Source organism: Perissodus microlepis, chromosome 19 (assembly GCF_051167445.1).
Source record: "Perissodus microlepis isolate ML-2025 ecotype Zambia chromosome 19, ASM5116744v1, whole genome shotgun sequence".
Classification (NCBI taxonomy): domain Eukaryota; kingdom Metazoa; phylum Chordata; class Actinopteri; order Cichliformes; family Cichlidae; genus Perissodus; species Perissodus microlepis.
Window position 1 is genome coordinate 836722 of NC_140479.1, and position 12391 is coordinate 849112.

General features: G+C 41.7%; 1 protein-coding gene across 2 annotated transcripts in view; it reads right to left on the reverse strand.

Moving 5' to 3' along the window:
- clmna (calmin a) overlaps window positions 1-12391 on the reverse strand; it is a 38306-nt gene that overhangs the window by 7535 nt on the left and 18380 nt on the right. For both annotated transcript variants that reach the window (XM_084913937.1, XM_084913936.1), the window contains exons 2-9: window positions 10698-10759; window positions 6690-6785; window positions 6501-6584; window positions 6330-6422; window positions 5486-5682; window positions 4835-5028; window positions 3201-3283; window positions 956-3097 (exon numbers count right to left, since the gene is read on the reverse strand). In XM_084913937.1, the coding sequence (XP_084770063.1) occupies window positions 956-3097; window positions 3201-3283; window positions 4835-5028; window positions 5486-5682; window positions 6330-6422; window positions 6501-6584; window positions 6690-6785; window positions 10698-10759 (2951 nt within the window). The remainder of the gene's footprint in view (window positions 1-955; window positions 3098-3200; window positions 3284-4834; window positions 5029-5485; window positions 5683-6329; window positions 6423-6500; window positions 6585-6689; window positions 6786-10697; window positions 10760-12391) is intronic.

Sequence of the window (12391 nt, forward strand, 5' to 3'; positions counted from 1 at the left end):
AGTCATTTGTTTCACATTTTGAAGGCTAGAGACAATGACGAGTTGCGTATGTTTGGACTGCTGCAGCGGTACATGCCTTAAGAGCAATAGCAAGAGAAAAGACAAAATGACAACAGAAAATGCTCCTGAAAACTCGCAACGCAACAGTGTTACTGACCTTTGTGGAGATATAATCTGCATCATTACACCTGCATTAATAACATTCTTTACAGCATTATTCCATTTAATAATATTTCTCACAGTATTGATATTGCATTAAAGTTGTTTATTGAAGATGTTCATTTAAGGATCCTTTTATTATGTTAACTTTTATTACAGGTACAGCCAGAAGTATTTTATACACATTGCATAAATATTTGTGCTCATTTAGAGTTGTTGCATTAGTCTACAGAGGGTCTCAAGCTCTGTCTGGTGCGAGTCCAGACAGTCTATTGTGAAAGGACTAGAGCACAGAAGGATAACTGCAATGCATGCTTACAGTACATATAATACATATAATCTAGGAATGTGTCAGGCCTGAGGCCTTAACTCATTTGGAGTCTCACTATATTTTACTCTACTTGGCAACAGATGACCAGAGTCAATAATTAGCCCCAGAGACCCTGAGGGCTTGAAGTTTATTACCTTGTATGGAAGGTGTTATAGAAAAGAGAAGTTCTATGTCTGCTTATAGCTGTTAAAGATGTACAAGATGTACGATTAACTGTGACTAATGTCTGGAACCTATTTTAATCTGTCATTGACGCCATGGGGGGGCGTGTACCCCACTGCTTTATAAGTGTCCACAACATGTATTTTGGTCAGAAGACATATGCTGATGTTTTCTCCGGGCTGTTAATAAACTCAACGTTTGATTGCACTTTTCTGGGGCCTCCGTGGTTTGTGACACTGCTCTACATTGATCGATTTCGCGACACCTTAAAGCCCCAAGAAAGTGAAACAGGTTCACATTTACCTCATCGTGCTCCTGTATCAAGTCCACTTCCCTGAAGTCTTCACCCAGCGGATCGAATTGTTGGTCATCTGGTAAAATGTCTGAAGGTGGTGCTGGCTGCAGAGCAGAGACACTCAAAACAGAGGGCCAGGTTTGTGCTTCAGTGTCAGGTTGGTCTGTAAACATGAGCTCTTCTTTGTCAGGGTAGAACAGATCCATGGGCTCAACAGGGTCACCAACCAGATCCTCTGTTGGAGAACTTCGATCAAAGTCTGTATAAAACAAAACGTCCATGTTTCTGGACACGGTAGCTGGTTCAGAGCGCAACGTCCCTATCTCATCACCTGGTTCGGTGTTGAATGGATCCAGTGTACTAAGCTGTGTGTTGGCTAGTTTGCTCTCATGTCCATCAGGTGGATCAGTGGAATTTACAGCATGCTCAATATCCACTATATGAGTTTCAGCCTCTGTAGAAAAGTTAGTTTCTCCCTGAGAATCATCAAGAGGAGGCTTGCATTTATCACCATCTTCACTTATTTCAATCTGACCTTGCATGTATTCATTTGATGATAGATTGTGTTCATTTATATCATTTAAATGCTGGTTTTCTGGATCCATTAATTCTCCTGAAGATGTGGCTTTAGCATTTTCAAACAGACCCTCAGCAATAATTTTATCATCTTTATTGGAGGTAGAGCTTTTTTCACCTGGGTTTGCAGTACTGTTGACACACATGTCGGTCACCTCGCTTACAAACACCAATGGCTGGCTGAGATTTTCATCAGCAGTACCGTGTTCTTCTTGGTTACACTTTGTATCATCCTGTTCTTCTGGCACACTGACAATAGAGATGGAAGGAATATCCATGCCTATGCTTGGATGCTGACTTGTTGTTAATACTTCCTCTGTGTTGGCAGAAGAGGTGTTTTCTAAAGCTTTAGTAATTTGTACAGAATTATTTGTGTCCTGAGAGTCTGGGCTGTCTTTTAAAAGTCCTTCACTTGCTTCATCTTGTGTTTCTACAAGTACTTCATTCCTGCCCTTTAACATTTCTGCTTCTTTTTTGTTCTCTAAAGAACCACAGCAGTCTGTTTTATGGCATTCGGTTTCCAATTCAACCTCCTCAGAGACATTTATGTCTTGCAGAAATTCACTTTGACTGTTAGTTTCTCCTTTGTGGTTCTGTGCATCCACAGATTTCTTCACACATTGCTCATCTCTGTGAGTACCGTCTTCTATAATATTCTCTTTCACAGATTCTTCACAATAGTCGCTGGATGTGTTGGAGCTCAGTATTTGAGGTTCAAGGATATCTTCAGCACCAAAGTCGCTCACTTCAGCTGAAGATTCTTGCTCCTTCTCTTTGAGGGATTCAGACTCTAGCTGTGTTATAACCTCAGTATTGATCTGCTCAGGTACCTGCTCCGTTTCCAAGTCCTTGTTGTTTCTTTCAAGTTTTGAATCTTCCACTTCAGCTACTCGCACTTCCCTTTTGTTTGCATGCCCCTGGAATCTGTCCTGCATGCTCTCCAGTGAGCTCAAAGAGTAAATCCCTTCATCAACACAACACTCACTCAGTGACTGCTCATCAGCGGCTCTTTCTTCTGTGGATGGGATAAATCCTTCATCAATAGCAGTTACTTCCACAGGAGTCGCACGGTACACATCCCAAGCTGTTCCAATATCACACAAGCAACTCTCACCATCCTTCTCCCCTGCCACGGCAAGCTCACTCTCCACCCAAGAGTCCGGTGAGCTGATTGCAGAGTCATCCATTACTGACTCTGTGTTTACAGACTCGGGTACTGATGAGCCGGTGGGCGAGTGAGTATAAGACAGCTGTGGGTCATCATTGTTGGTTAAGATTTCTTCCACCGGTTTTATGGGGTCATCTGTGTGGGGCGAATCTGTCAAAATGTCATCGCTGGACCACGATCGAGTTGCCGTAACCCTGAAGGACGGTGGCATCATGCTTCTGTCTTCTGATACAGAGGAAATTAAGATTTTGGGTGGGGGCTGGGCACAGTCCTTCTGAAACATATAGGACCTCTCCCTTATTCTGCTTCGGTGAGTACCTTTACTCATGTGGTCAGAGTCACTGTCGCGGAAGTTGAGTCGGCCCATAGAGACACTTCGTTCAATTAACTGGCAGGGCTCCTCTGGCTGAGACGGGAACAGGGAAATATCAGTTTTCAAATGACTGCTTAGTCAAAATACAATTCAATTCCAATTCACTGATTTTGTCTAGGTAAGGGATCTTTCATACCTCTTCGACACCAGGGAAGTGCTCCAGGAACTGAGACACATATGTAATGATAGACTGCTCATCTGGTGCATTGATAGACACATCTGAGCAAATAAAGGAAAATTGAGAGAGAACAAGAGTGAAAGAAAAAGAGTAACTAAATGTAAACATGCCTTTTTATTATTATTATTATGGTATGATCCTATGTCCAAGATGTGCCCAAAAGACAACCCAGGAACAGGCTTATGAAAATCAAAAAGCCGTGTCCAACTTAAATTGGGTAAGGCTCCTGTTCAACATAATCTCCTTGGGCATGTCTACACAGCTTCCAGTGCAGCTGCTCTGTTTGGAGGGTCTTAGGAGACTCTGACCAGTTTCCTGTCTGTGGCAAAATCTCTACCTCTTCACTTGGGATGAAAGTTAGGTTTCCAGCAGTTTTCACTGGAAGAATGTGCACTTACTAACTCTGAAAGTTGTGTGCCAGGCAAGAGACTGAGACCAGGAGCATCGAATGAATGCTTTACAGGAGCACCAAAGCATTCATTACAAGTACAAATACAATGGAGCTTCCACAGACTGATCTTAAAAACAAAGCAGCCAATTGAAGACAGCCCACAGATGCACGAGAGGATTACCTTGAAAGGTTCTATATTTCCACTCATAATAAAGGGAAATCTACAGGCTGTCTGGTTTTTACTGTCTCTTGCATACTAGACCAGGACAAATACAGCATAAGCACTGCAGCTCTGTGTAAAAAGGTGCTACCATTACTTTATTAACTCAGTGAAGACTGTCTCAAAGGGCTACTGTGTAGTGTAACAGCATTTTTTATATGTGGTAAAAATAAATGACACTGCGCTAAATTTAACAGCTTTGATTTTCTCAAATGATGGTCGATATTCCTCGTCAAATCCTTCAGTCCATCACGTGTGCAACAAAAAGGATTTCTCATTCTTTGTTAGCAAATAATCCGTCTGAATCTCAGTGTCTGCTACATCAAGAATTACGTTATCAGCCGAGCTAATGTAAAACATATTTATAGAGTACTGTGTGTAACACTGTTTGCAAACACTTCAGATAAAAGCTTCTAGTGGCAGCAGTCTGCCTATGGAGGACAGATGGGAGCATATGTGGTGGTGTAGCATGGGAAACACAAAAGACTATAGGAAGTTACAGTTAAGCAATGTGTCGTATACACAGTGCATGTATTTTTATATTTATAGTCCATTTGTTCTCTGGTGCTGAGTAAAATGTATTTCCTTCCTGTTAATGGGAGTTTACGTTATCATATAACCACTGGGTCATTTTCTTCTCACAGATATAAAATGTCACTGCTGCATTCCTTACAAAGTAGGATGTAAAACTTCGCCCCCTTAAAAGCAGCATCTCTGAAGGCTATTCATTCTGATACACAAAAGCAGTCAGCTGTCCTCAGAAAAGCTGATTCTGACTCTCGACGAAGGTTTTCTTACTGTTGCATTTTAATCTCAAGAAATTACTCACACATTACAAAAATATGCTGATGAGATACACTCAACTACTATTGTCACTGTTCTTAAGCTCTCTTTTATCACGTCATCTGTAAAATACATGACAGTTTCAGTCACTAGATTAGTGATTAGGCTGGTAAGTAAAAGTAGCTGTTGTCTTGTTACCTTCAGGTTCCAGGAGGCGCGGTATGCCCAGGCTGTAGTGGGCTATTCTGAAGGCATCCTCTAGATTTTCTCTGGAACTTCTCAGTAGGGCTTTCCTCATGTCTACCAAGCTGGAGTCAATGGACTTAATAACAGCCAGGAACGCCAGACCACTGATCCAGCTTTTACTAAAGTCCTGCACTGCTACACCATACCTGTAACAAAAATAAGAAATAGTCTGTGGAAAGGGCCAGTCCAGGAACACCACCAAAAAACCCCCAAACAAACAAAAACAAACACTACATTGATCATCTCATGGCACTTTCCATTGAAAGCGAAAAAACCTGCATAACCAAAGAGGGAACCCCAAACATCAGACGATGCCCGATGAGTAAGCACTTGGTGACAATGGGATGGAAGGGCGTCCTTTTCACAGGACAACACCTTCGGCAGGACCAGGCTCTAGAGGGGTAACCATCTGCCTCAACCAGTTGGGCAGTGAGGGTAAAAAGGCAAGAGAAAAGCAGAATATAGAGGGACCACAAAGAACTAACTGGATCAAACACAAACAGATCCAAAGAATTACTGCTTTTCCAAAAAGGACACAAACTATGTAATTGTATAATGCATGTAACATATTTCCATATAATGCAAACGGCAGCTCCAACTCACTTGCGTGTTCGCTTCTGTACCCACTGCAGTAACTTCTTAATGGCCCTGCTGTGTTCTCGCACGGCTGTGGATGCTGACTGCCTGTCGTCCAATGGCGTGCTGCTGTAGGATGTGTCAGAGTCAGAGCTGGTGGGAATGGATGAAAGGCTGGAAGAGGAGGGGAACTGGCTCCTGATGTTCCCAGTCAGTTCCTTAATCTGGGTGGTGGAAGAGCTGAGTTAGTTGAGCTACTTTACTACTCATTTCAACATTTAGGCATTGCATCTGACTGCAGGCCTGCTCTGGACCAAAACTACACTTTAGTGGAGAATCTATGGAGCTTTTCACCTTTAGTTCAGTTTACCCTGTCAGAGTTACTCAGAATAAGAAAACAGCTGTGACCGAACATTTGACAAGATGGTTAACATTTGCCTCTTCACCCCTGATAGCAGCTGATTAGCTGAGTGATCATAGCTGCCACGCTTTGAGGCCCATCTACTTAACAGTGATGAACAAAAGTTCCTTTGTCAAAGCACTGATGCCAAAGCAAAAAATAACTTCTACTGTCAATACATTGTTGGCTTTGCTATAAAATGCCAATTTGTAGGCTACACAAAGCTTATATTACAGTTTGTGTTATACAAAGATTTGCATTGGAAGTTAAAAAAAGAAAAAGGTATAGTTTAGCCAATAGCTAACCTCGCCTAGACCTGACTCTAGAATAGAGGAGAAGAGCTTTCTTTCCCTTTTAGAGAAAGGAAGTGCAAAGCTTATGAAAAATACACCGTTTTGTACTAGCATCCTCTTCTTAGAGAAGTGAGAGAGGATTTTGATGAAGAAGCTTCAAGACAAAAAATGCAATTACCTGAAAGAAGAGAATGATGTTCCAGATGAGTCCCAAGATGATGGAGGAATTTCCATCTGCAACGTCAACTGCATCGATACTGACCAGCTTTACCTGTTGACAGAGCGTGTATGTCCTCACAGTTCTGCATTTCATCCAGCAATTTAACCACTGCTTAACTGTCATACTCACATTTCTCTCCTCAAGAAAAGACAGGACCTTGGCGATGTTATTCAGTCGGAAAATACGATGGGAGGACTTCCTGAACCCATGAAGCTGGGAAAAAGTACAATTAAGTATCCTATAAAACAGCAACAACACTTGGCAAAGCAAGTAGTGCAAAACCAATCTAGCACTTAAAATTCAGTGTTACAGGCTGACCAGTTTACAGCCAGAGAGTTCCTCCAGCAGGGCCATGAGGATGCGCCCATCCCGGATGTCCTGAAAGAGGTCATGGACCTCTACGGGTGGGTCACACTGTGGATGGACAAACAACAATGAGGAGAAAAGAGGGCTTTCTTTAACAATAGACACGGAGAAAGGAAAAGCGTCTATTACCATTTACAGTAATGATCACGCTAAATTGTTTTCCTTTTTAGGAATTACTAAAGCTGATAATTGGCAGCACAGATGCAGATTCTTGTTTCTGTTAATGTCATAGACAATCATCCAAGCAAAAAGTTGAGACACTGGGTAAAATGCAGATAAAAACAGCATCATATTTAATAAAAAAAATAGTATAAATAATACATTTTGAATTCCAGCCCTGACTGTGTTTATTCATTTGTATATCATGAAGTTCTGGTTTCTCCTGATAGAGATAAATGCACACACCCTTTTTCTCTCACAAACTTCATTGCCTCACCTCAACAGTTTAAGAATGAAGATCTCTCAGCTAAAGGAATAATTTAATGTCTTGGCTTTGGTTGTCAGCCACACTGACTCAGTCCTGCAAACCGTTTTACATACTGCCTGTGAGCTGGTATGCCGTTCCCTCTCCACTGTTCAGTCTAACATGAAGTAAAGTCGATATTCTTTGCTGCTTTTAGCAATGACATAGACTATTCAATTCAAAGACTTGACAGGAACAAAAAGTCCCGCTTTTGGAAAGTCAACATGTTAAAAAAATGAGAATACCAAAATTTTGAAAACATCTAGAGTCTGCTGTCTTAGCCACAGTTCTTGAGCATTACATAGAGAGTGGTGACCACAAGCCCATCATCCAGCACGTATACTGCATTAACCCAGCACGGATCGGTCATCGGATGTTGGAAGATGGGTTTGTATAATACACTGCCAAATCTTTTAAGTTAAAAAAATGTCCCAGCCACTTTTCAAAGGCTGATGAACACTGTGCAGTCTGGTGTGAAAAATTATGTAGCATATTTGGATGACTCTGGTATGTTCTTCCACGTGGTCTGAGAATATGGGCATTTTTGGGGGAACGTGTGTGTTTGACTCTGGCAAAATGTGATTTTAGTAATCCACTTTGAGGAACATGACAATGACAGATGCACCGACTCTCGGCCAAGATTCGTACCATTGAGGATTTTACAGTGACCAAAAGTTTGAAATGAAATGTAAATGTGGCATTCTTTTTTATTTACAGTTATTAAAACATCTCATTTTGTTGTAGATTGGGTTGTACAAACCTACTTTACATCATTACACCTACATCATTTAAATCTGAATGAAATCTGATATTTAATAAAGTAAACAGAAAATGTTAGCATAAAGGCTCAATTTCAAGAAGTTGAAGAGTTTAGTTTAACATGACCTGTGATGGGAATTAACAAGATCTAAACTGTAATAGATCATTACGCTTCAAGCTGAGCAGCACAGAGCAAAAACAACATTAATACTGTCTTAAATCACTGAAATCTCCGGTTGGCAACAAGCTGATGAAGGTTGGGCATTGAAAGATTGTAGAAACTGTGTAACATTGCTGCACAGCTGATGACAGGAAAACTATAAGAGCTTTGTGAAAAATCGTCAAAGGTTCACTGCTGTACACTTTAATTAATGTTAATGTTTTAAACGGATGCTTTGAGTTAGGGCTGGGTGATATGGCCTAAAATCCATATCACAGTATAATATGAAGCATGTGCGGTAACGATATATATCACGATATATTCTTTTCTTCTGTATAACGTATTTTCCACACTATAAGGACTTAAAATCCTTTAATTTTCTCAAAAATCGACAGTGTGCCTTATGTATGAATTCTGGTTGTGCTTACTGACCTCGAACCGATTTTATGTGGTACACGGCGTGCAGAAATCTGTCAAAAAAATGTTTTAGTACGACTTTGGTAAGCTATGAAACCGCACCGCTTGATGGATTGTTGAAGCATTATGGCTGCCGTAGTCAGGAGCCTCGCAGAGTAATCTGGGACCTGAAACAGATGGAGTTTTGGACCCAAAGTCAAACGAACACTGCGGCATCACTGAGAGTTAAAAACTGTCTAAATTCTTTCACCTTTAATGAAATGATCAGCGTTGCTGCTTTACCAGGTGTAACAATTAAGTTTAACATCCAGGCATCCATGAAAACAGGATTTATTAAATTCAACGGAGTTAGAAGTTAGCAGGAAGTTAGCTCGCTAGCTTCCACCTAAACATGATATAGCATGTTCTGACTGAGAGATTTCTGAAAAAATTCAAACGTACAGCTCTGCTGCCACTTCCAACATAAATGAAGACAGAAAGCTAAACAGCAGTGACGTTTGCAGGGTTACTGAAGTTGGACTAGCTGGTACATAATGATGTCCTACGTGATCGCTAGTAAAACAGCTACGTTAGCATAACATTAGCACAGTGAAGCTGAAGGATGAACGCTAACTTGATACTCAATAAAAGTTAACGTGAGGGATTCTGGTGGTCAGGGACAAATGCAATCGCATGGCAGGATGCCGTAAATGGACCAAACTTCAGTCAGAACAACTGAGATCATCCATCCACAATACGAGGTTAGTCATTAATATACTGCAACAACATGGGAATAGAGCAGCTGCGAGACAATTCAACATTAATGAATCAATGTTACGGAAGTGGAGGAAGCGCAGTTTTTGGCTTTCCCCATATTTCAAACGTGCTTCATCTCTTTGCTGTTACTGTCGCCCGGCATAATTTGCAGATGATGTTGTTTGCAGGTGCTGCAATGCTTTCGACCAAAACAGGCGCAGCTTGATGACATCATCAACATGCGCTATCGCGGTAGAGCGGTATAGTCAAAATCTCTACCGTTGGCCAAATTTATATCGTTTCTACCGTATACCGCCTATACCGCCCACCCCTACTTTGAGTGCAACCAAAACCACCAATTCAGTTCAGTCCGGTTTTATTAATATAGCACCAAATCACAACAACAGAAGCCTTGAGGTGCTTTACATTGTAAAGTAAAAACCCTACGATAGTAACCCCCAGCAGAACCAGGTTCAGAGAAGAAATCATGTGTAACCTTCACTAAAGCTGTTTCTGTGCTGTGATGAGCTCTGAAACCTGACTGAAACTCTTCTAATAAGCCATTCCTCTGCAGATGATCTGTTAGCTGTTTGACAACTACTCTTTTTTGAGATGAAAGGAAGGTTGGAGATTGGCCTATAATTAGCTAAGACAGCTGGGTCAAATGATGGGTTTTGAAGTCTTGGTTTAATTGTTACCTGCTTAAAGACATGGTACGTAGGCCAACGGCAACAAGTGCAAGCACAGGCTTATCGTTAAAATCAGTCTGCATGAGCCAACACTTAGCTCTGTTGTCATAACAATTAAAAAACAACTCAGGGATTTGTGAACCAGTCTGAACATGGTATGCATGTTGTGTGGTGGAGGGCTCAGAGGGTGGGGGAATCAACTTTCCAAGTTGACAGCAGACAAACGTATGATTGTCAATTAGTGGGTCAGAAATTTGACACATGGCCAAAGAGTGAATAAGAGAAGAGAGGCTCATTGTGTGAGGCAAAACAAAAGCCTTGATCAGACACTCCAACTCACAGCTAACTCTGACTCACCCCTGATTAGAACTGCCAACAAAAGCAAAACAGAAGCTCCAGAGCAGAAAAGCACAGACTCCACAGAGTCATAATCAGTCTCTAGAAACAGAGTATGTCTGGGGAATAGATTAACAGTAGATTGGATCAACAGTAGAAAACCAAATGAAAGTTTAATGTCACACACAGGCAGTTTCACACAACCACATACATAATTCAGAGTGGCTGTCCCCATTTATATCCATCTTGTGTGTCCTACCATGTGTATGAGCGGGTTCCTCTGCTTAACCGCAGTTAGATTAAAGAGTAGCAACTGCAGTAACTGAGCATGAAGACCATGATTTATGTTTCTAGTCCTGTGAATGTTCTGCAGTGATAACATCACGATGCTCTGCACAAACCTTTTCTAGGTGGAGGTTTATCCAACGGGTGAAGGTCCTCTTCTGAACCAGTTCCCTTTCAACTGTAACACAGAAAAACAAGAAAAAAGGATTTGAGAGTTACTTTATCAAAGAAGACAGCACACGTAGGTCTACTGCGGTTACTATTCAAAACAATGCATTGCATTGTGACATAATGTTGTTCAGTCACAATGCATGGAAAGTAGTATTTAGAGAGTATGCTCCAAATTTTATTGTCTCATAAAAAGAACAATTTAATTAGGGTTGGAGCCCATCCCAGCTGTCACGATACGAGAAGCGGGGTACACCCTGGACAGGTTGCCACTTTATCGCACAACCAACACAGAGACAGGCAACCATTCACACTCACAATAAAACCTATGGCAAATTCAGAATCACCAACAAGCCTAACAAGGATGGCTTTGGAGTGTGTGAAGAAGCTGGAGGATCTGCAAAGAACCCACAACGGGAGAACATGTAAACTCCCCTGCTTGGCAGCGGATTTGGTCCTATTATTAGTCAGTGTGTCACATGTGCTCTCTGACTACTCCCAGTAGTCATGCCTGTAAACTCTGTTATCTGTCCACTAAGAAACTACAAATACACCAATGATATACAGAATACAGATACACCAGTAATATTTGTTTGGTTCACCTCAGGCCAGGTGGACCGCTGAGCTAATGACCAACTAGCGGAAACTCTCCATTTCAAAGGTTTATAACAGACCTACAACCAAAACGTTTGTTTGTGCTACACCTTTTGGTGTACAACAGATGAATTACAATTATTATTTTTTCCTGTTAATTTCCTTTACCAATACTAGAGAGGCAGAAGCTGCAACATAGAGAGTGGATGTACGGAGGGAAACACAACTAGAGAGCGGACGGGAGGGGTTGCCATGGCAGCAAAGTCAGCTGTTATTTATTTCCATGTTCAGAATGGGTCAGGTACTGAAGCAAACGCTGCAGACAAGGGTAACGAGAGCTTACACAGTTGCAGTAATGCCGAATGTTTCATCATCATCACAGTTTGATGACAGGTCACCTTATAGCAAAAATCAATATCAGCTGCACCTCTGTGTCAGAGCAGTAACATGTAGGATGCTGATACATCTCGTCAATGTGTCCAGTAAAGTGAACCTCAGCAGTGTTTCCTCAAAGGGAAATGCCTTCCAGCAGAGGATTTACCTCACTGTTCTCAGAGAGTGCCAGTTTTGGTATTCAGGAGGTGTAATCAGAATCAGAATCCTTTATTAATCCCGAAGGAAATTAGGGTGACAGCAGGCAGCACGCTAATGGCGCATGCGCACTTACAAAGGAACCTTCTGACCAACTTTACACAAACATCACATTGGGGAGACATGTCAGAGAGGTCGGCTGATAGGAAAAAAAACAACGAAAATACATAACATGAGGTAAGAGGAGGAGAAAAAAAACTCCACTCAGACTGAGCTCCTAGTGGGAGAACAGTTTGATAACAGAAAAAACACCTCAGCACAAAAAGCACATGACTATCAGTACACCATAGAAACACAAGACAAGCAACAGGGGCGGGTAAAGGGTGAGAGAGAGCCGGTGTAGACGGCGCATCCGGTCCTGCAGCATGTCTGCGCTGGTCCGGTCGACCGCCATCTTCCCCGGTAGGGCACAAGCATCGAAGGCGTTTGGAAAGGGAGGGGGGATCAGTGTGTGCAT